This window comes from Oenanthe melanoleuca, chromosome 3 (assembly GCF_029582105.1).
Source record: "Oenanthe melanoleuca isolate GR-GAL-2019-014 chromosome 3, OMel1.0, whole genome shotgun sequence".
In the NCBI taxonomy this organism is placed as follows: domain Eukaryota; kingdom Metazoa; phylum Chordata; class Aves; order Passeriformes; family Muscicapidae; genus Oenanthe; species Oenanthe melanoleuca.
The window spans coordinates 48,006,553-48,033,838 of NC_079336.1; the positions used below are offsets into that span (position 1 = coordinate 48,006,553).

At 34.6% G+C, this 27,286-nt stretch overlaps 1 protein-coding gene across 1 annotated transcript in view; it reads right to left on the reverse strand.

The window, feature by feature from the left end:
- The window catches only part of TBC1D32 (TBC1 domain family member 32), a 71,931-nt gene that overhangs the window by 3,256 nt on the left and 41,389 nt on the right, over nucleotides 1-27,286 (reverse strand). Inside the window, exons 27-32 of the mRNA XM_056488402.1 lie at nucleotides 19,798-19,923; nucleotides 13,337-13,420; nucleotides 5,282-5,351; nucleotides 4,355-4,470; nucleotides 3,227-3,381; nucleotides 1,620-1,760 (exon numbers count right to left, since the gene is read on the reverse strand). Of these exons, the coding sequence (XP_056344377.1) occupies nucleotides 1,620-1,760; nucleotides 3,227-3,381; nucleotides 4,355-4,470; nucleotides 5,282-5,351; nucleotides 13,337-13,420; nucleotides 19,798-19,923 (692 nt within the window). The remainder of the gene's footprint in view (nucleotides 1-1,619; nucleotides 1,761-3,226; nucleotides 3,382-4,354; nucleotides 4,471-5,281; nucleotides 5,352-13,336; nucleotides 13,421-19,797; nucleotides 19,924-27,286) is intronic.

A 27,286-nucleotide genomic window follows, 5' to 3' on the forward strand; every position in this document is an offset into this window, starting at 1 on the left:
TTGTAAAAATGAAAGGGATAAAGTACAAAAAGAAGACAAGATTCACATTTTTTTAATGCACAGCCTTTGAATAGATTCCTAGTGAATTTAGTGACTAAACGTAATACTCTGAATCCATGCATCTCACTTGTTCAAGTATATTCTGGCACCTCCTCAGGATGAGATTCAAAGTCCAGTGAAAGCAAAAGAGATTTTTTTCAAGATTTTGTTTTAAATGCGGCCTAAAGGGCAATGACAGAGATGACAAGTTCAACGTGGGTTTTCCTTTCAATTAAAGTAGTTCTCTGCATTATAAATGAATGTTAGGCTCTTCCCTAAGACACGTTTCCTTTTAATGAAGCGAGTATGAACACAGTGACTCCTTACCCCTGTTCTAAATTGCAATGTATTAAGAGATATAATGCACATTTCATTTGGTGCTAGACCACAAATCTTCTGCTAATCATTCCTTAAAGTGTTTAAAAACATGCAGCAGAATTACCATGATTCTAATTAAATGACAAGAACCATAGTCTGTCAGTAAATCTGTTTTGAGGTACTTATTGAAGCACACAATCACTTAAATACATCAGAACTGTTTCCACAGTTCAGAGTTCGTTTTTAATACTGGAGTAGAAGTGCAAAATCACACAGAAGATAAAGTGACACCTACAAGTTGCCTTTCAGTAACTCATTAAATAAATGAAAAAAATCCTTGTTAGCAGTTTAGAATAGTAGCTAGTCTATCTGAGTGCACACAAAAGAAAATAGTGTAACTTGCACAACAATAGCTGAAGGAGTGACTGACCCATGTGTTTTCCTCATCCCAAAACAGGAACCTTATTAAAAGAACCTTATTACTATGCTGAGATCTGCTACTCTTCTCTCCTCAAAAACCAAAGCCCAACCTGACTATTTTAAGCAATGCTTGTACCACACTGGCATCTTCCCCCATTAAAAAGTCTCTTCAGCTGCAAATCTCACAATAAAAAGGAATTTTGAAGGCATAAGATGTAAAGTATTTTTCTTGCCTTAGCAATACACTTTCTCACTCTGGTGAGATGTCCTTTGCAGGGAGCTCTTTGCCCTTCATCATGATTGCAATCTTTACAATGCTTCATCCATTGCTTTCATAATACCAAACAATTGTTGTAAGTAGGCAAAATGAAAGCTGGTGTTATAGATAATTATTCTTTTGTTCTTACTATGAAAGAACAGTGTTTTACCTGATTGTAATAGTTACAGTAGCTTATATAAAATTAATTTTTTTCTAATATCACAGGAACTGCTTCCTAGTATAACTATTGCAAATTACCCATTTCTCTCCTATGAAAAAGGCAGATAATTGTTCCAGGGAATAAGATATTCTGTTTAAATGCTAAATCTGAGGATTTAGTATATATTATTTTTACCAATGCATGAACATGCAATAAAAGGTCATCAGCTTCAGTATACTGATCTTATTCTATGAGTCAGTTGCTTTCTATTTTCAGATGCTCTAAATCACTATGTGTTCCTATCTCTTACCCTCAGTTTTATAACCCTCACACAAGTGCCATTTAGAAAAAAACAGCCAGTAGCTCCTCAGTGTTCTTGATTTTGTAGAAATGATGATACTTTAATACACATTAATCAGGTACCTGGGATGGAGTGAAACCAGACATGCGGAAGGCGGAACAGACAAGGGGCAACTCCGCTTTCAGCAACATTTCAACGTGGTGAGCACTGCAAAAATAGACTGGATGGATGCCATATTCCACTGTTGTAACAGGCAGGTGCATCTGGTTAACAACAACAACAGCATCATCAACATTCAACAATGAAATTGAGGATCAGGATTAAAGATGACAGAAATGTGTTGGTTTTTAATGCCTTGATGAGAACAATATATAAAAAATATACACTTTTATATGTAAGATAAGTAATTCTGACTATTTTAGAGACAGGAAACAGGATTAAAAAAAAAGGTTATACCTCCATCACAAAGAACATGTAGGTAATTAAAGAAAAGTGTTAATAAGTCCATCCTGATTGTTACAGTGCATTAGCACTAGTTCCTTATTGTATATAGACTTAAATTATCAAAACAGGGGTGGAGAAATTTTTATATTTTAAACAGGAGAATTAAAGGAAAAAAAAGACTGATTTCTGCTGGATTTTTTCCTTCCATTGAGTGGTGGAGTAGAACTTCCATTATATTTGAAGTTGTTTTTTGTGTGCATGTATCTCTGCAGTATATGTGGAGGGTGTGAGTGAAATTCTATTATGTGCAGCAAAAGCAGCAGAGGTTTTATCACTATGGAAGGCTCTGGATATCAATGACCCGCTCCAGTTAATGAATCCTTGGCACCAATGGTTTTTTAGTACTCATACAATGGAGCAAATTTCAGCACAAATTTCATTATGCTGGAATAACCTCAGGCCAGACTCAGTGCTGAATGGACCGATACCATTATCCCTTCTGGTGACAAGACAGATCATTTGGTATTGCTACAGAAGCCACTATGCAGAAGTACAGAATCTAATCTGTGTTTCTTATACCCCAGAGTTCTCTGGTAGAGATTACAGTTTAGAGTTTATGTTCAAAAGATTCAAGACAACATGATGATGAACTAAGGGGTATATTTTAAATAGCTGGGAACACCCATAATGAAAGACAGAAATTATGCTTCTTATACTACAACCTCAATCCAGAATACTGACAATTTAAAATTGTCAATCATATAGTATGTGTGCAGTAATAATTTTAAAAATTTACTAAATGTACTCAAATGTATTATGTAAATTTCAAAACTGTCCCTTAAAAAAACAAAAAACCAGATGGATGGACTTGCTCTGCAAAGGTCATTCAGCAGTATCACAGCCTTCATACAGAATTTAATGCCACTAACGAAGTCTGTTTTACTGCCAGCTCTCAAATTCATTAACACTGTCTTCACTATCAGTCCACCTGCTACATCTCTCCGTTTAAAGAGAAATATTAAGCAAATATCAGATCTACATTTTTCCATGGAAGTTTTCAGGGTTATGAATTTAGCTAGTGTGCCTTAAGGAAAATATATTGCATTAGGGAAAAAAAAAGAAACAAACACAAAAAGTAAAAAAAAAAAAAAAAAAAAAAAAAAAAAAAAAAAAAAAAAAAAAAACAAACCAAAAAAACCTAAAAAAAAAAAACAAAAAACAAACCAAGAAAATTTGTAAACTTTGAAAGGAGCCTTTTAGAAAGAAACAGGTTATAAATCCTTACAGATAAATGCAGTCTTGGTAGCCAGAGGAATGCTGAAACAAGAAGACATGAAAATTGCTGCAGAAATGTCAGTGTTTTCTCCCTGTCCCCTGACATTATGAGGAAGATGGAAGATGCAAACCAGTCATAACCAGCACAGTGCTCTTGCAAGCAGCCTGAATAGGAAGGTTAAGGAACTTGGGCAGACATCTCCTTCTCACTCTCCTACTCTCCTTCATCAACCACAGCTCTCCTCCTTTCCAGGCCCATGCACATAGAGCCAGGAGCTGGGTTGTTTGACATAGCCAAGGAGAACAGAGCTGCACAGAAGGCAGCATCAAGGCACAGTTGTCTCTCAAAACTGAATTAAGAGAAACAATTTAAGCTGTTTTCCCCATATACTAATTTTTTCAGTACATAAGTAGTCAAGCTAAATCAGTAAAAGTAAACAAAAAGCAAGTAAATGCAAAAAAAACTGCACCAAAACAAGTGGGCTTATAAAGTGCAAAAAAAGAGAATAGTGATGGAGTAGTACATGAGTTACAATTATAAAAAAAAAAAAGAAACTTAAAAGAAAAGCCTTAAAATGAGATTTGGCACATTCTAATACACCTGAAGTATAATTTAATAATGACATGCAAATCTAACAGAAAAGAATATAGCAAAACTTGTTGAAAAGCTGTTATATGTTTTAATTTTTTTTACAGGAAGTTCCACAGTTGATCCAAAAGAACCAAAAGTCTAGCAACTCCTGTTGATCAGACTGCATCTACTTATTATACTTACCACTACATGGGTAGTATCATTAACAGTGTTGGTATTGTGAGAGTACCATAAATACTCATTAATATTCAAAGGTATTTTGCTGCAGGCTCTTTATCTTTATGTGATCCCACTCCCAAAACAGTTTATGACAAATGTGAATGGGATTTGTACTTCTAACAAAGTATGGGAACAAAAGGGTGAACATTTTCTTGAGTGAATTTGGTATGTATTTAACTTAATATAATTTCAAAGTAAAAGTGCTCTTTTAAATTTATTCTTTCAATAAATATTACATATCTACACCTCTATTAAATGTACAAACCAGGAGTTCAAATTCCACTGAAATTTTTGGACAACAGAACTTATATCATTAGGAAAGGATACAAAGAGAAGATACCACAGTTCTTTGCTGTTGTTTCAGAAACTCCTCACAATTCACTAACACGAAACACAGTCCCTTTTCAGCATCTTCTTTTAGCAAGTTTAAGTATTTTCCATATCTATTTCAAAGAGTTAAAAAAACCCAAAACAAACCTCTTTAAAGATTATTTTTTTTTAATTTCTAAAAAAGAAGAACTCATCTTTAATAAACCTTTATTTAAAAGTTAAATGATCATGAAGTTGTTCATCACTAAAACTATTCTGTAGATTCACACATAAACGATTACATAAAACCTTCTACGCTCTACCTAGAAATGATACAACAGCAAACATCTGCTGCTCATTGTCACAAATACTCACCAAAATTCTCTTTATTTCAATTTTAGAGACCATGGTGGGGAGGAGCAAGTATTCTAACACGACTCAGTTTCTACACATACAATATTTAGAATTGTACAAAATTATTATACATTAATTATTATAATCAGAATTCAAACATTAATGCTAAAGATAGCAATCTGTGGAAGTACAGACATCTAAGCTTCTCCTTCATCCCAGCTCTGCGAATTGCCAGCCAAATAAAATGTTTAAAAGGCATAAAACTAAGTTCAGCTAAACAGAATAATTTAGAGAAATAATGTGGAGGAAGAAAAGACACATAATTCAGGATAATGCAATTTTATGCTAAATCTTACTAGCACGTTACAATTAGTCAAAAGTAAAGGATAATAACATACATAAACTGTAAAGATAATTTAATTATGTACTAATACCTTTTTCAATTCCAGCTGGAATTAATTTTCTTAAAGTTTATCTTAGATTTAAATGGTGTAAAGCAATGAGTTGATGGATTAAGTATTATTAAAGTCATTCCATGAAAATCTAACAAATCCTAGAAATACTCTAGGGAAATATTTTAATACCATGTACCTGACTGTCATTTCAACACCAAGCTGCTGCACAGATGAAAGGTTTTCTTTCTTCACATCTGCATCCATGGCTAAAACAAAATAAAATAAATTAAATCAAGTATTATAAGATACATGATATGAACTGAATGCTAACGTAAAGCTCTTTCTGTGTATGAATACCAATTCTGGAGAACTGTCTCCTATTCAAAATTATTTTGGTAGTGTTTGGAAAGGATTCATAAAGAATTTGCATTCTTCACAGACTTTTTTAAAAATGAAAATCATCCTCTTTGTAATGAACTCTTCAAGGTTAGTATGGCTATCATGATGGTTTTCATTAGATTTACAGCAAGTGACAACTTTTTCAGCCCCATATCTTAGTACAACTTTATCCCTTCCAGCCTAGAAATCAAACAAGGCAGCCTATTCTGATACACTTTCTTCCATTCCAGAGGCCTTAAAATTTCCTAGCTGTAATTCCAACTTTATTAACAGAAATTATATTTTTATATGAATCACAGAAAACTTTAAAACTGATGGATTTACAAATTAATTAAATCCTGTATTTACATGCATTTTTTTTTCATACAGTAAAATATACTCCATTTTCTGCAGTTGTTTAAATTAAAAATCCAAGTTGGAAAAATTAATAAATAATTATTTAAAGCAACTGCTGCTGTAGCATCTCCTCAAAATTTCAAATTCTAAATTAAATTTTAAATGGGCATTTACCCTGTCAGGTACATGCTATCATCCAAGATAACTATACCAGAGACAAAAATTGCAGTCTAATAATATTATGAATTACACAGCTGAGGGAATAAACCTTTAATATACTTTGAAAGTGCTACTTAAAAACAGCAAGAAATACAACCCTTATTGACTGACAACATTTGTTAAAAATGTAAATTATAGATATGGCAGCAGAAGTTAAAGTATATTCATTTAAATGATAAATGTAAAAATCTAGGTAAGAAGATCACATAGTAACTTATGTATTTTTCCTATATCCTCAAAAAAAAGAAATCTGCTAGAGAAAGTAAAGGATTCCCTGGCTATTTATATAGGTAAACACACTATGTTCCTAGCACACAAACAGGGACTAAGGTATTAAAGATGAAACAGTTACAAGTTCAGGGAGAAAAAGACTCAAAGGGGAGGAAAAAAATAAAAAACAAAACAAAACAAAAACACCAAAAAGAAGACTCTGTCTGCTCATATGAGATGAGGTAGGTTAAAATTTTTATGAAGAAAATAATACAGCAAAATTAAATTCAACAATGAAGCAATAAAATTCAGCAGAGGAAGTATGGCAGGAATAAAACCCCACTCTGTTTTATAACTTTCACAAAGAGCAGTAATTTAAGCGTTACGGTTGCGAGAAATTAACCTTGTACCTTTGACAATATACTTACACATAACAAAAATCACCTGCTCTTTGAGCAAAATAATCTTACTCAATAATCTGATGGGACTGAAACAGTAAACCCACATCAGAAAGGTTTTTTGCAATCCAAAGAACAGAAGTTCAAATATCTTTTGCATAGCACACCAGCAGTGCAATCTTTGAAAGAATACATACGAATTCATAGGGCATTTCAGTTAAAACCCCATAGTGATAACTGAAATATTCATAACTTTTGACAGCTCCTGTTCAAAGTTACCTGTTTACTCAGGCTGCAATTGCCATACTAAGTTAATTCATTTCCAAATTTGTGTGTGCAAGTGGGAACGCAAGAGGCATAGATACACCCTAGAAAATAGGGGGAATTTAAATGAGTTGGCTATGGCTAATGACTAATTCAGTCCTAACACCACCATGTTTAATGGCAGCAGAGGGCAAGGAGAGGAAATGACCTCTAAGCTCCAATGCAGTCCTGCTTCCATTTTGAGGTGGATCCTCTTGTGGATGGCAAGGCAAGTATCTCAGTCCAGCAAGGGTGTAATGAGGAAAAGCTGTATCATAACATGCTCTATGAGCCCAGTGTCCATTCTGTAACAGTTTACAGCAAGTACTGAATGCTCACTATCCATTAACATTAAAAGAACAAAACTGGATTCACTGATTTTCACTGACTTTTCTTCTCTGTTGTAGCTATTTCTCAGTGGCTGGAAAGAGCTTTTTCCACCCACCACACTTCCTTCTGATATTTTCCTCTGCATTGTAAAGGAAGACAAAATTAACTTGAAGTCTGGATTGAATAATAATTCTCTATCACACAGTACCTTATCAAGGCAAAACTTCTTGCTTTCAGACACTACTCTATTTGGCATAATCACAGCTCTGTACTCTGCTAATCCACAAATTGTATTTCTTTGTTCTGGGTCAAAACTTTTTATTTTCCCCTTTGTTTATCACTTAAGAAAGTGGGAAGACTAGGCTTAAGAACACTGTAAAGTCATTTAGAATTCACAAAGGACTACTTCCCACTGATTAAAAACTGGACCTAGAAACCATAAATGCTCCATTAAACTTAGAAAAATGCTATGAAAAGAAAAGTGGAATATTTAAATACTGCATATTGCAATCCATGGAGAAAAAGCTTGCTTGTTGACCGTACTATTGTGATGATGCTCATACATCTGATTTAACACACTGAGTTAATTTTATACAAAACTTTTTTGACAAATATTTTTCAATACACCTGATATAACTGTCTTGAAACATAAAAGGTTTCATAACAAAAAGGCATGGAGAACAATCAGTTATCTAAATAAGAATGCCATTCATCCTCAAAGGCCAGACCACCTCAGAAATGTGGATTAATAATATGATACAGCACACTGGCAATTATTAAGTGGAATGAACAACATACTTTGGCAGCTTCCTTTTTTATTTATCTTAAAGCAAAATAATCTATGTTGAACAGATATTTCACAATTCTTTTTTTAAAAATGAAATACACTGAAAAACAGAAACGAAAATTAAACTAGTGACTTGAAGGATATCAGAATTCTGTAGGAGTTGATTTATAATCTAAGGAAATTCTTAGAAAGCGCCTCAATGGACAGAACTTTTCAAAATGTTTTGGAGCATTCAGGAGCACAAAAAGAGACCCCCATGAGGCATGATTTCCAAAGGCAACTACATCTTATTATTATACTCGGTCTATAGCTATAAACACGCCAGTGTAAGTTAACTGCCGTGCACAGTCCTGTAGCATTCTTTAAGATCAGCCTACACTTCAATTAATGTTACAATTTATATGAAAGATTACTTTCTTATTCATTTTCCCTCTTACCATGACAAAGCTTTTATGTGTTTAAGTCAGAAAATGGGCTACATTGCATTCATACTGAAATGACAGCATGTCAAGTTGAAACAGCTTTACAGTTTATTGCATATAACTTGTATGGTCTTTGGATAACATTTAATTTATTTCCCAGTTTAAAGTGCTGTTACGCCAAAGATACCACTGGCTTCCCTTTTGTCTTAAGAATGTTACTAAAGCTGTCACTCACATTATTGGTTTAGCTCTTTCACTTCCTGGGGCCCAGGCCAAATGGTTTTATGCCTATATAAATAATCTTTGCAATATGCTAATGGAGTCTAAATTTTAACTTCAGTGATGATAAGAAAGATTAGGTTTCTTGCTATGGACAAAAAAGACTTTTGATTCAAAGAAAATATTTAAGTCAAGATTCTGCAAACAGCTGAAAATACCATGAAAGCCAGAGCCATCTGCATAATTCCCACGAATGCTTTAAAATACTTACAAGTATATAGGTATATTTGTTATCAGATTTCTAGTCCATGGCTTTGTCCATATAAACTGAAATTGTGGAACTCATAATTTTTTCCCATGATTTATTATTTTTGTTAACAAACCAGCAGGTTTTCACTTCCTCTTCAATAGCTCCCTAAACACTGACCCTGTCTATTGGCATATACCCAAGCAGTCAATATTAATCTTTATGTTTTGTCAGTAACTATCCTTTCTCATTCTGATGTTCTTATGAAAGTTTTCTATTTTAAACCTTATTTGGACTTGTGTCAGAGCAAAACTTATGAGTTTCTCTCTATATTCTCTTCCACCATTTGCTACTGTTTCTTCAAGTTGTCACCTCCTTAACCAAGCTACTCATCTAGAACACTTCTGACAGTCTGACCTCATAGTCATTGTTCGAATTGAAAAGTATTACTTTTGTTGGATTTGAACTGGGAATGGAGACAATGTAAACAAGATCCAAGAGTAATTACTGGAAAATGCTGATGGCTTCTTGGAGGTAATTTCGTGTAATTCTACCTTGAATATCGAAAGTATGTTATGTCATCAGTATTCTACATATACCAATACAGAATCAAAATATTCATTTCTAGCACTTCATTATGATCATCACAAATACTGAAGCTGTTTCTGGCAACAGCTTCATTAAGAAGGAACCATATTTCAGTCTAGTTACCTAAACTGGCAATGGGTAAAATGCTTTCTGAAAACAGCATCTTAAAAATGGTAGAGAGTTTGTGAAGAAACACATTTATCAAATGATGCAGAGAGAATGGAAGAATTCCCTTCCTTCTTCCCTTTCAGCCCGATCTCATGTTGTAATCCTATATTTCTCATTTGCTGCTTCTGAATAGCTCTAGACTGATACCTTCCCACTGGTGATTTTAAAATTTCTCAGTTTGTTACCTGACCCATCTGACCCTTCAAAGATTAAAAGCTCATTAAATGGCAGAAAGCTCCTATGAGATTTTGTTCAGAGAACTAAGGCTCATCTAGGAGACAGAACATACCACGACATTTGAGTTTTATGGCCAAGACCTAAAATCCCTGAGGTTCCGTCCCTTTGGCAGTACACGGCAGAATTGTTTCAGAGACAAAGTCCAGTGGAAACAGAGGACTTGACTGCAAGGTCATCTGCAAAAGCAGAGCTCCCAATAAAATCCTGCAAAATGCTGCAGCAGTCCCAAGTTTGGGGAGTCTGCAACACATCATGGAGATCAATTAAGAAGCACAGACACCAATACATTAGATGACATCACCTTTCTCTGATAAATGAGTTTGTCAAAACCTAGAGAAAACGGTAAGATTTTCACAAAGCATTTCTGTTACACTGAATTGGAATTTGCTAACAGAAAGAGAAAAAGACTATTTTAGGAACTTCATATGAGTACCACACAAATGTATGGTATTTTACTGCTACAGTAAATTTCAGTTTCTTGCCATTTTATTACCTATTACAGCTAGACACCAGTGATTTGGTTTTCAACATTTTAGGGTTTATAAAGGAGAAAGAAAAATAGCAAAGTAGAAATTATTAGTTCTAGGAAAGGGGACAGACAGAGACCATTAACATATACACAGATTCAGTCATCTGAATAAACATCACAGCAGTATCATTGCTGCTAGCAGAAAGTAAACATCATGTAAGATTTGTGTTACTGTTTATAAATGAACATTGCAACTGCATAGTGTTTCATCAGATATTTTTCCTTCTCTCTTATCTTGAAAATGGTAACAACCCAATCTAATTTAATTTCTTCCATATTTGCAAATTTTATAAGAGACTGGAATCCTGAGGGGTTCCACAGCAGATGGATGACTGTGTTATTCTAATTATAACTACCTACAGGTTTACAAAGCTGTCATTTTTTTAAGATAATCAAATTCTCATTTCAGGAAACATGATAAACGCTGAATACCTATGTACTGTACTGAATCCACTTTAATGAAAAATGTGACTTTCCTTCATTGAAATGAAACAACTATAAGAAACTGTTTTTCAGTTCCTCAGACCCAAATATATTTAAGAGAGTGGTGGATACACATAATTGCAAAGTTCACGTCAGCTTACTCAGGTATGCAGTCAGAAAGATGTTACTCATTAGCTTTACCTCATACAGAAAAATGTCTCTACAGTAACTAGTTTTAGGATTTGGGTTAGATGGCTCCAATAGGAATATATGAAAAAGATACTGTTACATACTTTTGTTTCATCTCAATCAGCATGAATATATTGGCCTAAATTAACTTTTGTGGTTAACTCTTATTGCTTCACCTGTCTGAAAAAGATGCTATGAAGTCTGAATAACTATACTAATATAAAAGTTAAAAGAAACTGGTGATGAAATGTGCTGCTTGCCTGAGCAACACTCTTTCCTGGGCTGGAGAACTCTTCACAAAAGAAATCTATGACAGTGCTGCTGCTGACAGGGAAAGAACTCAGTAAAGCATCACCAATCCTTTGCCTACCTCTTACCACCATATTACCAACTAAGAAGACTTCTTATTCTTCCATTTCAAAGCTTGTCTTTGCTAAAGCACATGGAATATCAAAAGCATTTGCACATGAAAACTGTTCATTAGACTACCCTTTAAATGTTGAAGCCTTATTTTGATGACTGAACAAGCAAACTTATCCAGAATTAATGTCCAAGAGTGCCTGTATAAGACCCAAAAAAACCCCTCATTCAAAAAATACAAAATAAAATATCAGCTTGAGTTGGTTTATTAGTAAAAGAAAATCTTTAAGGCTCAAGAAAACCAAGAACTGAGGTTTTCATTATGTTATCTTTTTTTCTTTATCTATTGTTTTGTATTTCTCGTTCTAGATAATTAATTGAACATATGCAATTGTCACAGGATTTTCAAACTTGGTTTTCTTCAAAGTTGATATTAAATTTTAGATGCCACCTCCATCTAATCAGTGGTTCATGGTGAAATAAATAAATACAAGACCTAGGTTCAAACTTCCTGAATGTATTTTAAATCTCAGGTTTCACCAAAAAGTTGAGAGCAGTGGTTTAAAAGAAAGGTACTTGATGACTAAGTCAATGGAGTAAGGCCTACTGCTTTTCTTTAGAAATCTTTCACATTGGATGGAAGCACTTAGCTATCATAATTAAGCAAGAGCAGGATTGCTGTCTTTGCTGGGCAAGGCATCCATCTAGAGGATGCACATTCAGATATTTGTTCTTCCTCTAGTTCGTTTTTGCAGTTTGAGCTTTTAAAGGAACAACCAAAATTATTATTTGAATTAGGAAGTCTCAGAAATACATAATCAGCAGGCCTTGTGAGTCCATGGAATTAGTTTATTGCTCATTATGCCTCATGGGAAGTTGAAAAGTAATACAGGACAAGACAAAACACTTTCAGCATCTTTTAACAAAAAGTTAAATTGTGATAGAAGTAACTGTCCCATCAACAACTCTCTTCATAAACCAAAGAGACAGATTTTCAAATTAAATTGATGGTAACCTGTTAGCAAGCTTTTGGAAGGTAAAGGCCACTACATAAAAAGAAAGACAGCTTCTAAAATTTCTAAAGGGTTTTTATGTTTTGAAACTTCAAAGGCAGGCCCCAAGTCTCTAAGGATACTATATTTGCATCCTATGGATAAGAGAGTAAAATATCAGTATAAATAATAGACTCTCCCCAAAGCAAGCTTGATTCTCCACAGTTGGTAACATAATGAGTACTTTAAATGGCTGAACTATAACTTGATAGAAGAGTTGTGAACAAACATTGAAGAATGAAAGTGCATTTTTCCAGCAGGTATTAACATTGGTTCTAAATCTTCTAATTTTACCAGTGCTTCAAAGTATTAAAACACATTACTTTATACTCAGAATAAATCAACTTTATCATTCACCCTTTATTCTTGGCAGTAAGCACAACATCTGTACAGAACTCACACTCAGATTACTCTGACAACAATAACAGTTTTTAATACATATCCTTTAACATAATATAAAGTGTATATCTTTGTGGGGCTCTAAAGGTGAACCAGATTGGTTACACCATCTTAAATATTTATGCCTCCAGCTTTGCAAATCATCTATAATAGGTGTCAACAAATACTCTGAATCACACCCTCACCTGTTCTGTATCTTTATCTTTCAATTATACACACAGAAACGTGAAAGCCTATCACTAATAATTATCTGTTCTGTTCACTCTAGCACATCAATTTTTTCTCCAAAGTGAGGTATTTCCCACCAATGAAGTAATGAATTTCTGAGCTGTTAAAGAACATTGTAAACAATCCCCAAAATGATACAGACACATTTAGAAGAAAGGAAATTTAAATATGAAAAGGCTGCATGGCAATAAATTATTAGGAGACTGACCTTTATAGCTTTCCATGCTGAAATAACAATCTGTTCTGCTTTCAGAAAGATGTGACACAAACTTTTCAAATAATTCTGCCAAAACTGCAAGAAGTAAAAACCCATTTAAACGTTAGAGCAATCAAAAAATTATGGAACTACGTTATCTAACTAAATAACAACATGGGAAAGTAAAGCTATTTAAATTCCTGCATATTTATTCATATTTTAATGCGGGAACAACTCAAAACATGCATTGAACTTTTACATTCTTAACACCATTCCTACCTTAAATTAAATTTTAATAGCTTTACTGAGAATATATTCAGTGTAAACAGAAAGACAATCTCATCTCAATATTCTCCAAGGATTACTTCAGAATTTTTTTACATGGTTTCAATATGAAATGAAAATTAACTATAATTAAACTATCATATCTTACCCCATTTGTCTGTGTATGGAGACAGGAAAGGAAAACAACAAAACCCACAAACACACCACAAAACAAACCAACCAACCAAAAAACCCAACTAAACCAAAAAAACCTACATAGAATTAAAACCTGACACCATCCCAAAATTATGCTAACAAAAGCACATGAAGTTTAAGGGCTGTTTCCAAAAATTCTCAATATAAAACCACCTATGCCATCACACGACTTACATTTCTGCAATAGGAGTATTTCATTAGGGAAATTCTGTATTTAATGATGACCATAATATTCTTCTTCAGTTCTTGCTATGGAACTTTGAGACTGCAAATACTGCATAGCTAAATCTGATGCTGACACCTGTTCACTATGAAGGAAATCTTATCTCCCACCTTGATAGGACGTTAGCCAGGAAGTTAGCAAGAGCTCTCAGTGACAAATCATTATCTAAACTGCCCATGATTCCTCAATTCTGCAAGTCTGAGGCTATGGCAACTGAACACATGACACCATACAAGTTTAAGGTTACGAGGAAGCCTTTACACAAATTGCATGGAGGAGGCCCATACGAGGTAAGCCATATGAGGAATTTAGGACAGCAACAATGAATTTATTTTCTAAGTAAATGCTGCCCTAAAACAGCTGCTGTTGGTTTCATAAAGAGGGTACAAAGCATACAGATACACATACAGGTACTTCTCCTCACAAGAATGCAAAGCAAGAGAGCGTATTTTGAGAGTAACAACTGCTGCTACCACCTGTGGCATTTCCTGTTTAGAGACCATGCTACCATTTCCCTGGCAGCATTTCCATTTAACAAGAATGAAGCTCCAGTTCCTGTTCCCCCATTCTTGCACATAACTCCAGGCACCTACTGCCCAGGTAGGTGTGCTGGTTTTGAACTGATTAGTCCACAGAATCATAGAACAGCATGGATTGGAAGGGACCATAAAGAACACTCAGTACCACTACACTGTTTAAGCAGACAGTGGCAGGAGCAGCTGCAGCAGCACAAGCAAGGTGGAGCAACAACTCATGCTGGAGGTGGCAACAGAGAGAGCTAGAGACCTCTTGAGCTAGCCATGATGACAGGAAAACTGACATAAGCAGTTAAAGAGCAGTGCAAGCTCTTTTAAGAATGAGGAGGAGAAAGACAGAACCTCCACCCACAGTCTGATGCTTGTTATGCCAGAAAAACAATGAAGAAAAAGATATAATAAAGACAATTAATTATTCTTCCAATTATTTTAAACTAACATACATTAAATCACAATTTTTTTACCTTTATTAATTGCCTAAAAATTTTACAGAAATTAATTTACACTGAATGAGTCCAAAAAAAATTTTTAAAATGTTGCATTTTGGTAATGCTAAGAAGTTTCACTACAAGATCTAAACATTAATTTACTGCTAGAGTTCCAACTGCAACAGCAACACAATTAATTTTGCATTGCAAAGGACTACTAAATTAAAACTAAAAACCTACACATGTAATTTATATTCTTATGCACTCTTATAGTGAAAAGAAACTGCTAACTTAATATAACATAGCTACTTTTAATCATAGTTAATAAAGCACATAGGACTAAAAAAAGCAATTTACTTTATAGAAGAGCAACAATTTATTATTTTTTGAAGAATATACAAACTCACTAATCCTCACTAATATTCTTAGTGGAATTTGGCCCACAAACAATACAACAAATATTTGTGTAAAACAGCAAATGTGTCTATTCCTGAAACTGTAGACAGCAAAAAGCAGAAATTAAATTTGTAACTAACTATATATTTACTGTATGACTATTAGCATGGTGATTACTGAAATATGCCATACCATAATAATAAATGGGAACTCTGTTATGACTAAAATAGCCCATAATTCAGAAAAAATTAAAACCAAGTTGGGACAATGTACATTTCTTCCCTTTTAGTCATAAGCATCCACATGCTTGACCTAGCAGGTGAACACTTCAATTCAGTGCTTGAGTTAATAAGAGAAGTGACAGCTCAACTACTAAGCAGTACTTTGAAACTCAAGCACTAAATTGATTTCCATCATTTGAAAGTATTTATCTAAGTGCCTATCAGGATCTTTGAAAATATTATAATCAAATTTGGAAGCCAAATACACACAACAATGTGTCTCAAAACACATGTAGTTAATACATAAACAGAAGGTTTTCACAGGACACCACCTTTTCCAAAGGAATGTCCACATGAAATTACAAGTAGCTGTTTTAATTTTTGTCTTTTAATACTATATCATTTAGCTGCCATTTGGCACTGTAGAAACTGATTCAGTGTTTCTTCATTTAATAGGAAAACTTGACAAAACATATTTAGGCAGCTTCATTGTACAGTACAGTCAGTACTACTGTAAAAGCTCAAATTTTCAGGTAAAGTTTATGTGGACTACCAACACACTGAAAAATGATGACTTTCTTAAATTATGGTAGCTTAACTGTATTAGTAAGAGTCTAGCAATTATTTCATGGAAATTTAATTCTTACAAACAAAATAAAACTAATTTTAATTTGGGTGTATGTAATGATCTATGAAATAAATGGAAACATTTTTAAATTTCTTAAATTACTGCAGTATGCTCATAAAACACCTACATTCCTGAAGGATTTTCTTTTTCCTTGAAGAAGTAGTGTACAAAAGAAAGGTAAATAAAACAGCTTCAAAACTGCATAAGAACACTGCTTTTAAAAAAGCTTTTTAAAAAAAAAGCAATGTAGTTAAAACTGTTTTAATAGGTAATAATCATGAGCATTAACCTAATTCCTACACTAAAAGTTTCAAGCCAAAAAAGGTCAAAAAATGGAAAAAGCATCAGACATTTATAAATTCTCTAATATAACTAGTGTTACTGGATCATATTCTATGATCCAGATGTTTCAGAGCAATTTAAAAGAAAATACAAAGGATTCTTTTGACAGCAGTTCTGCTCTCAAGCACAAGGTGTGACTCCTGGGGATAGTCCTGTGCAGGGCCAGGAGAGGGACTCAATGATCCTTGACAGTCCCTTCCAACTCAGCTGATTCCAGGACTTCTGTTAGAGGCTAGAAATTCAAGAGTGAAAATCTTGGACAGATTACTTTTTTGCAAGAGTAGTGTCAGAAATGTTTAACTCCATCGAACACACTTCAGTTTAATAAATATATTAAAAACAATTAGCATTTCCATTGTTGATGGCAACACTAAGGAGGACTTTCAATTATTGTACATTAAAATGACAAATGAACAACCTAAATTTTCTCTGAAAAGAAGAAATTAAGATAATAAAAATTCTGACAGTGCTTCCATTAGAGATGAACATTACATATCTTATATCAATATACAAATATTTTCTTTATTAACGGAAAAAACAGCCCTTCAAATTCAAACCAAATATTCATGTGCATTCACACTTCTTACAGTGGCTCCAAACCGTTTTGGGGAACAGAAGAAAGAATTTCTGATCTGCAATTGCTATTTCTGCATAACATAAAGACCTACTGTTCCACTTGAATTCTGACAAAAGCTTCCTTGGAAAATCAAGGACATAAAAAGGTAAACATCTATTTAGTATTATTCTAAAAACTTCTTTTGCAAATATAGTATCAGCAGTTTGTTATCCTGAACCAAAAATACTACTACAGCACAACAGTCATGGGTTGTTTATCCTATGGGGAAAGTCCTGCAGTTAGTTTCAACTTTTTGTTGCAATTGCTAAAGGCTGCAGCACACACACATCACAAACAATGACACTGCCTCAAAGGCTCACTGTTTTTTTTTTGCCAACATGTTTTGATAGAGCTATCTCAGTGAATGCAGAGCTTACAAAATATTGAAGGATTTCAGAGTTGACTGTAACCACTCTGCTTCAACCAAACATTTCACTTATAAAAGCTGAAGAAAATTCCTATGTTTTGCCATAAGTGCTCACATGCAAGTTCAAGAGCTGCTATCTTTTATTTTCTTGGTTGGTTAGTTGGTTTTTATTAAGAAAAAAATTATTTGGAGGTAAATTAATAGGCCCTAAAGAATGCTGGAGGTCTAAATCAAGATCCTTAGGGAGATAGGTGATAGAAAATCTGAAAGACTATGAGCAAGTAATTTTAGCTCAATTTACAATCCCTATCCACATCACATATGAATACAAAGCTTGAGAAGAATAGGATTTGGGAATGGAATATCTCATTATGAAGGGAAGAACAGAAGTATATTAACATATAATTTATATGATCTCTAAAACATCCTTAATTTTTTTTTGGATTTAAAGTCTTCTAAAAGGAGTGGAATAAGGATGTTGAATCTGCCCAGAAGTCAGCTGCTGATACAATATTTACTGGGAACAGACAAAAAAAGAAGTTGTGGAATGGAAAACAACAGAAATGCTTTCTACAGTACCTGAAGGACATAACCTGACCAAAGGCTTGCCCCATGGTTCTCTAGTTGGTAAGCAACCCAAAGAGAACAAGTTGCTACAGACCCTAACACCCAAAATCTGTGGCACCTTCATGGAAGGAATGACTGTAAGAATGCCTTTGCCACAGTTTGTTGTGCTTACAATAACAGACTGTAGGACAACTGCTGGTTGTTTACAGTATGTTTCACATTTAAGAGCCAATCCCAGATTTTCAGTCCCAACACATTAAAAGACATGCAAGCCTGAGGAAGGTTTGCATCTCCTTTTAGCAGTTCAATAAGGCTGCTAAATAAAGTTCACTTAGCTTTCAAAACTGGATCTTGATGTTTGAGCACAGAAATTACTTAAAAGCTACATTCAGAGGTGATGCTTTAGCAGAGAAAACACCAGTCTAAGGGCATCCCAAAAGCAATGCATTGCCAGAGCACTTAGCACAAAAGTATTGACCAAGTTGATGGTAGAGTAATCAACAAGGGAAGGGTGAATTAGAGATATTGATAGTGTACAGTTTGCTCTAGAATTTTTTGATGGAGTTCAAGTAGGTTCTATAGATTCAGCATCTGGTAATCCCAACACCAGATCACAGAATATTTTTAACAAATCAATACACATTACTCTATACAGTCCTTAAATCTAATGTTGTCTTTGCTCATTATACTCTTGTTTAACTCCTGTTAATGTCAGTCCCCCTTAGAATGGGCCCAGTACAGAAAGCACAAGTGTACTTTGTTCTGTAAACCACAGAGATTGCTCCATCTGTAACTACAGAGAAAGCTTTGATTTCTGGACATCTGGACTGAAGTCTCTCATTCCTCTGAAATTTGTGAGAGTTTCACATGCTGCAAAAGATACACAGCACCACAGCTGTCTCTTGTAAAATGGATTCAGTGAACATGATGTTGTCTCAAACCACAGAGGTACAGATGTTTTGCTGCTTCTGAAATATCTCCAAGCAGATACAGAACATCTGAAGAGCTTTGCAACAGCCAGTTGCATTAACTGCTTATCTAAATAATATAAAGAGAATCCTTGGGCATCTGTAAACAACAAGGTAGACTACATACTGACCATCTGGCCATAATTAGATTTATGTCATATGGATGATCTGTGTTTTTCTTTGGCTGCTTTGTTTTTTTAACTGAGCTGTAGCAATGCTCCTGCATGATCACACTGTTCATTAGAAATGCACATGAAAATTAAGAAAAACCTGAATGAACGGGTTCTTTGATGTTTAGAATGGGTAAATTCGGATATTTTTTACTGAAATTGCCCATTAATAAAATTTCTCAACCCATGTTAACTCATTCACTAATCTCTGAAAAATGTCTGTTTTCTTTCAGGCTTTCTATTTCATTTTCTCCTTTAGAGATTTGGAACAAAGACTTGTATTTGAGCCCTCTCTGTCTGTCAAATTTCACTGACAACACAGAGGGATAACAGTCGCAAAGAGAAAAATAGGACATAAAAGCATAAAACATGTTTTCTTGTGAAAATCCCATTGAAATAGTTTTCATAATCAACACAAAATTATGGACTTCTTGTACAGATAATGTACTCCTCAAATAAAATATGAAGAAGAGTTGCTTACTAGTGGTCTTTTGCCTGCTTTCTTTGTTAAATTTCTTAAGTCATACTCACTTGGTCCACTGATGCTATCTGGTCTTGTTTTCATGACTTTGCAGAACAGTTTTCTACAAATTTCTGCCCACCCGGTTGGCTTGTCTGGATTTTTTAGAAGTTTTAAGAGCTTGTCAAGATCTTTATCTGGAAGAAGTGAAAAATTAATGTTATTCTATAATGATCATACATTGACACAATAGTTTGAGTTGAAAGGGACCTCAAAGATCACATAGCTTCAACTCCATTGCCACATGTATTTTTGGCAGAACTCATAAGAAAAGACTGCACAAATATGTATTTTCCTAAGACACTTAAACTGGAGAGGCAGTCCTAAAGTTGGTGACATTCTGCTTTATACAAAACAGGAACATTCATTCTACTTACTGATGGGGTTTTGTGCTTATTTTGGCTGGGGCAGAATTAATTTTCTTCACAGTGGCTGGTATGGGTCTTTGTTTTGGATTTGTGCTGAACACAGAGCTGATAATCTAGAGATGTTCTAGAGCATGGCTTACCTGGGAACCCTGTACCAGTCAATCACCCTCTGGATGAATAGTATTTTCCTGGTATCTAATCTAAACCTCCCCTTAATCATACCATTTCCTCAAGTCTTGTCATTGATCACAAGTGTGAAAAGATCAGTGCCTGCTCCTCTGCTTCCACTCATGAAGATGCTGAAGACCACAGGTGAGGTCTCCCCTCAGTCTTCTCCAGGCTGAACAAACCAAGTGACCCAAATCCCTCCACATTAGGCTTCCCCTTCAGACCTTCATGATCCTTGCTGCCATCTTTTGGACACTCTCTAATTGCTTAATGTCTTCTTTATATTGTGGTTCCCAAAACTGCCCCCAAGCACTCAAGGTGAGGCCTCCCCAATGCAGAGCAGAGCAGGACAATCCCCTCCTTGCCTGTCTGAGACTGCTGTAACCGATGCCCCCCAGGAAAAGGTTGGCCCTCCTGGCATTTGGCAACTACCAGGTAACTTGGGTTTCAAAACACTTGATACTGCTATGAAATAGTTTCTGGCCATCTTGAGCGGAAAAATAAAGATGGTACCTGAGAGAAGGCAAATGCACATGCATTCGCTCCAGCTGTGTACAATCCTGCTGCTGCTTGGACCAGCTCCTACCATATGAAAGGATTGCAACCTACACTAACTATTCACTAGGGTGATAAACATTCTTCATACTGCACAAGATCTCCTTTACTCTGTTTCTACATTTTGGACATGATAGAAATGAATGCTGCCATGAAAGGTGACCTCTCATTAAAGCACTGTCCTAGGTGACTTCATGATGTTTGTACCACCAATCGTATGTTCTGTTTAAGCTGGATAGTAAATTCTGCATCTTCAAGACTGGTTCTGAGAGCGAAGAGGGAAGAAGAAGCGTACAGTGTGTCATTAGAGACTGTACTTGCTCCACTGCATCCTTCTCCTGGACTGTGTTGTCCGCAGCATGGACAGACAGTGGCAGAGAGTTCTCCTTGGCTTATAGTTAGTTTTTGTAGCTACCTGAGTCAGAGAAGCTCCCCAGACTGAGGGTTTGTTTTTTCTTTTTCATGGAACTGATCAGTCCTGCTCTGGACTGAAAACCCAGAAGAACACCAGGAGCTCACACCTGTGTCCCACTGGGGCAGGGATGTGGCATTTCCCAGCAGGAGGGACTGGAGAGATTGAGAGAGCTAAACTACACCCCACAGAAAGGACTTTCTGAATTTGCCATATCTTCAGAACAGTGAGAGGTTCCATTGTTTAATATAATTATTTTTTCATGTTTGTGAGAACTTTGCTTGTTAAATAAACCGTTTTTTCCAGTTTTCTTGAAGTAGACTTTTTTCTCCTGATCTGGTGGGGCGAGGGGCTGCTTGAATCTGCTTTCTAGAGGGACCCCTTTGGAGGTTTTCTCCCTTAATTTGCCCTAAACCAGGACAAGTGTCAACAATTGTTTGAGCCAGTCTACAGATATTTAGAATATTTGCTGTTAATTTTACTTCATTATAGCATTTCTATTTCAAAACACTATTCAAATGATCTTATTATTTTAAGATTATCAGATTATTTTCAACAGAACTATGACTTTGCATGCGATTTATTTTAAGTTCATCTAAAGACCTTAATGATTTCATTGGAATTTATTATACAATACAAAAAATTTCAAAACAATCTTATTGTAGTAACCTAATTATTACCATTAATAATGACCCCAAATTAACCTGAGATTTCTTTGTTATCCTCAAATAAATAAGTCCTCAGTATCTTCTCAAATAAATAAGTCCTCAGTGTCTTCCCAAATAACATGCAGTGATGCTTAGAACAGCTTACTTAAGAAAATCTACTGTGAAGAAGGACTTAACTCTTACAGTATTATCAATATGATTTCTAGTTCTTTCTCTGCCCTTTTTTGTTACTTCTGATATAGGTGAGTATTGAGGAAAATTCTAGACTTGCAAAGAAATACTCCTTGATACAAGTTACACAGTTATTTTACTTCCTCAAGGATTGTAGTAATTCAGTTTGGCAGACAAGGATCAGAGACCAGAGATCCATGCAAACAACATACTGTGGTGAAGTAATGTATTTAATATATCCAGTACAAACTGTAACTGGTATTATATCATGGAAACTTACTGCATCTTATTTTCTTCCAGGTAAACCACTTGCTTCCCTTAACTTGCCATTAAATGTGGACTACCACTTCTGCCAGCAGGTCATCACAGTACAAAAAAATAAAAAGACAGAACCTTGGGGTTTTTTTTGGAATGAGAGTCGCTTACAGAAACTCGTGATACCAAAAAATGCCAGCTTATTTTCACAATTTAGTAGGCAACTGTACGTTGCCCAAAAGTAGCCTTACTCTGCAGCTGAAACTTAAGCAACAACACAGTTCTGGGCTACACTTATTGTGTGTTACTGAGGGCAGGCTGTCACAATACCACTACCACTAGAGGTATTCTAAACACACCCAACACCAAGAAACAGAAGTCCTGCTTTTATGTCTTCTCTGATTTGTCACCAAATGCGGTCACTATTTATATTAAATTAATTACTTGAATTGTATTGTTTGGAATAATACTAGACCTGCTGAATGACATGAAGGATAGAAGGTGAGGGAACAGGGGAAGGAGAAAAAAAATAGAACAAAGAGAAAATATGATGAAGAAAATGACTAAGACCTTCCTCCACTCATGCTAGCAAGCTTTTTAATATGGTCATGATTGAAAAGAAGCTAATGCCAATTTAACCAATCCGCTGCACTCCAGCTCTCTTCTTCATATGTGTTTATATTTTGCCATCCTATCCCTTAATTGTACTTACTTTGTGCTAGCATTGATTGTTCTGTGTAATCTCATGAAAAAAACAACAAAACCCCCACATTTACTAGTTTATGAAGCTATGAAATTGGACTATAAATAAGCTACACTTACATGCATGTATGAAATCTGAATCATTACACCAAAATAGCAATTTTAAATTATCTCCCTTTTCTAAAAGATGCTGCTTTATAATTCTTCAAATAATTCTTCAGCTAGCTTGTTTAGCTCTTCTAAAGCAAGTAAGACCCAGAAAAAAACTCATCTATGTTTTATAAAACATAAGAAATGAAACAAGCCTTTTCTCATGTGACTGTGCTTTGTGGCAGAAGTGTTTTTCCTGTGATTAATAACTGAGATCAGTAAATCCATGCGTATCTTATTCAAAATCTAAATTGAGAGATGAACAACCTGATTACAATTTATTTGACTAGTACATAGAACCAAATCCATAGAGAGATATATAATTTAGGAAACCTCATGTGCATTTCTCATAGACCTTACTACTCTTTCATCCTTTTTTAATTGAATGGACTTAAAAGCAAAAGGCAACAGACACATACACAAATACCAAAACAAATATAAAAAGGAGGACAAGTCAGAGAAATGTAGGTGACAAAGGCATTTTATAATGCATAACACAAAAGATAATATGGCTGATTTTTTGACAGAGAAAGTTTAGAAAAATAATTAAAGACACTGCTAATACCAGGTATTACAAAAAAAAAATATTTAGAAAGCAAAACCAAAAAAACAAACAAGCAAACAGATAAACAAGAAACCCTCAACGAAACCAAACCTGAAACACAGCAGCAAGTTCCCATTCAATTTAGAAGTATAAAGCAAAGAACTGAGAGAACAGTGGTTGAAATAAATTATCAAAATAATTTTGATAAGAAATAACCTCAGATTTTTGGTGCCAATTCTGGACTGTCTGAACTCAGAGGAAAATAAGATAAATGAATGGTGGGGCACCCAAGTTTAGGGAAATGCTAATTAGCGAATGCATCACTGCAGGACATTTACGGACAATATTCTTCAGCCACAGTCACTACCAGCTATCACTACTGCAGAGCTAGGACTAGAAAAGAAAAACACATTCTCTGCAAATAGAAGAGTGAATATTACAGTTTAATAACCTTATAAAGAGTTTATCTTTTAATAATCTATACTATAGTTAATATTACAAATAAAAAAGAATAAATCTTTTCACAGTTGTATCCTGAATATAAAAGGACTATATCACTCTTTGAAAACCACTTAATAGTTCTTCTTCAAATTACCTTAATGAAATAATAACTGAACAATTTAAAAAAAAAAAAAAAAAAAAAAAAAAAGCAGCAACAGGGTATCTTGCTACAGTGTAAACAGGTAGAAATGGCATAATTAATTTTCACATGTAAATAATGATCCACATAAATAATTTAAAGCTTCACTATAAATTATCTTTGACAGAAGTGAATCATTAATATACTTCTATCCAATAGTTTTCAAACTCTAACTACTGGCTGAAATGATTAGAGCATATTAATATACAATCAACCAAATTAATTTTTCCATAAATCCTTTTCTGCAGACTCATACACCACACAGACAAATACCTAACACCTGCAAAACCAGGACAGGCACTGATGCACTACAAGTTCTCCTCAAATACAAATGTATTTTTTGGGCCAGTTTGCTTACTCAAAGTGTTCTCATGAAACGGAAGAGATACTCCACTACTCCAATGCAGTTACTAAATCTGGCAAAATAAATTACAATAGAGTCCTTTTTTATTCAGTGAGTCAAAATATCCACTTGCCAGTGCCTGTGATCACTCTAATAGCAAGGAATAAAAGCAAGAGTGTTAAAAACAGTTCTGTTACATATAGGCTTCAGGCCTTGGTGCTGGGAGACACATATACACTGTCAGAGTTACCACTGCTCTGCTTTTTATTACAGCTCATGAGTTCTCCTGCCTTTGCACCCCAAATTGAACCATAAGGCGTCACTGTTGCACGCTCAGTCCTGTCCTTCAAAAGAATTTATAGAATAGAAAACCCTACCCACTTCTTGGGTTTTCATGCTACAAAATTCAGTGTGAACAAGTCCTTTTAAGTAACCACCCCTCATAAACTGCTTTCAGTTTTATCCATGGTTTACATTATATCAAATATATGGATAAAGGATAAATGAACTCCAGTGATCTGGAATGAAGTTTCCTTTTTCCTGATCTCACTTTGGCCACACTAGTTCTAAAATGTTCTGTTATGGCATCGTTATTCAAGTCTATCTGAAGGGAGGGTTAGAAACAGAAGTGTTAGCAGTAGCATATTCAAAAGCACATCTGTAAATACATTTTTAAACTCTCACCAGCCATCTCCAATATCTATTATATAAACGTTAAAAAACCAACTCAGATTATGTTTTTACACCTGCCATCACAATTATGTGACGAATGTAGGATGCATTTTCAAAGTACAAAGAAAAGGTAAGCTTCTCTGGAGGTGTCCATGCCTCAAGCAATGAAGAGGACAAATAAGAGGTAGGACAGATAGAATAAAACCTACAGTTACAGCTTTTTCAGCCAAAGAAATTATATATTCTTTAACAGTACTAAGAATCTATCTACTAGTCTTAATTATTCATGCCATAGAAAACAGTCAAAATAAGAGGACCAGAATGATACCTCAGAGGTCACATAATGAAACATCACAGCACGAAATCTGAATACAGGTTCAGGGAACCAGAGACACTGTGCTGGCCTTCCATCCTTGTCAAGAGATACAACAAAGCAGCCATGCATTCCCACTCACACCATGACTGCAGAACTCTTGGCAGTCAAAAATCTGTGTGAGCCCTGTCCATCTCCTTGCACTAATGCAGAATGAAAATTCAGGAAGTATTTTTCTGAACTCCAAGCGATCTGAGTAACACAACATGAATTCTGAATATTCAAAACAAAGAAGTTGTAAAATCATGTATAAATGTAACTCATGGATCCATCTGGTAATCTCACTTGTGAAAGAAAATTTCTATCACTGCCATATCATAGTGCTTAAAAATACAGTTTAGATATTCTTCATTTTCTATTCATGCTCTTGATTTCTTTTTTTGCAAGCACTACAATAGCAATTTATGAATTTCATTATTTTAATTTTTGATCTGTTTATTCTAATATTTTCTTTCAAAATAATTTGCACATCCTGAGAGCTTCAGTCTGGCAAATCATATGTTCACAGTTTGGTGGTTTGTTGTTTTTTTTAACCGAGTACTGAAATAGAACACTTTCAATGGTTTATTTCTCTTTTATTTTTAAACAACAAACACAAAATATTTTAATTCCACTACCAAATGTTCTGTTCATTTTGTAGCTATATAATCTTTTATTTCAGTTATATTTAATGTCAAAAATGCCATTCTAAATTAAAATATTTCTTTGATTTCAATTCTTCATCAAACTCATTTGCAAATCTTTTAAACTTCATTTCAGCAAATTTACTGTTACCCAAAGTTTTATCCAAGTTTTCTTAGCTGACTCTCATCCACAAATGTGACAACTGTAATATCTATTTCATTATCCCACTGGGTAATGATGAGCAATAGAAATATTCTGAACAAGAGAACAGAGGGATCATTTGAACACATTCTGAGAATAATAAGAATGATACAATATGGTTTTCCAACCCAAGAGAAATACTATTGCCTCCTTGAAGACACCTACTTTACCATTATCGGACTGTTGTCTTATGAAACTTGCCTTGGGAAGCCTGGAACAGTATTACAAAGCTAAGATACAGAAAAATCCCTTCTTTTATAACTATATGTCCTTTCCTCTGGTCAGAGCAGGAAATCATCTTTTAAATTTTTTTCCCCAGATATATACAAACAGACTATTTTATAGTCCACAGTTAAGGTAGAATTTCTATCAGTTCTGAACATCTGCCTGTGCTAAGGAAATTCACAATTTCTAATAAGTTCATCTCAGGGATATAGGAAACATGAACAAATACAATAACTTATTTATTTGCCAAACCATTCACCAGATTATTTTGCATTGTCTATGCAAACTAATACCTTAAAACAGTTTTTCTGTGTGAATTAAACTGCTGTGCCTAGGTAGTTCTTCAAAGAATTCTTCAGTCTGCTCACATTCCAAATTGATGTTCAATGTGGAAACCAACTATCCTAAACACTGTCTATTTCACACACC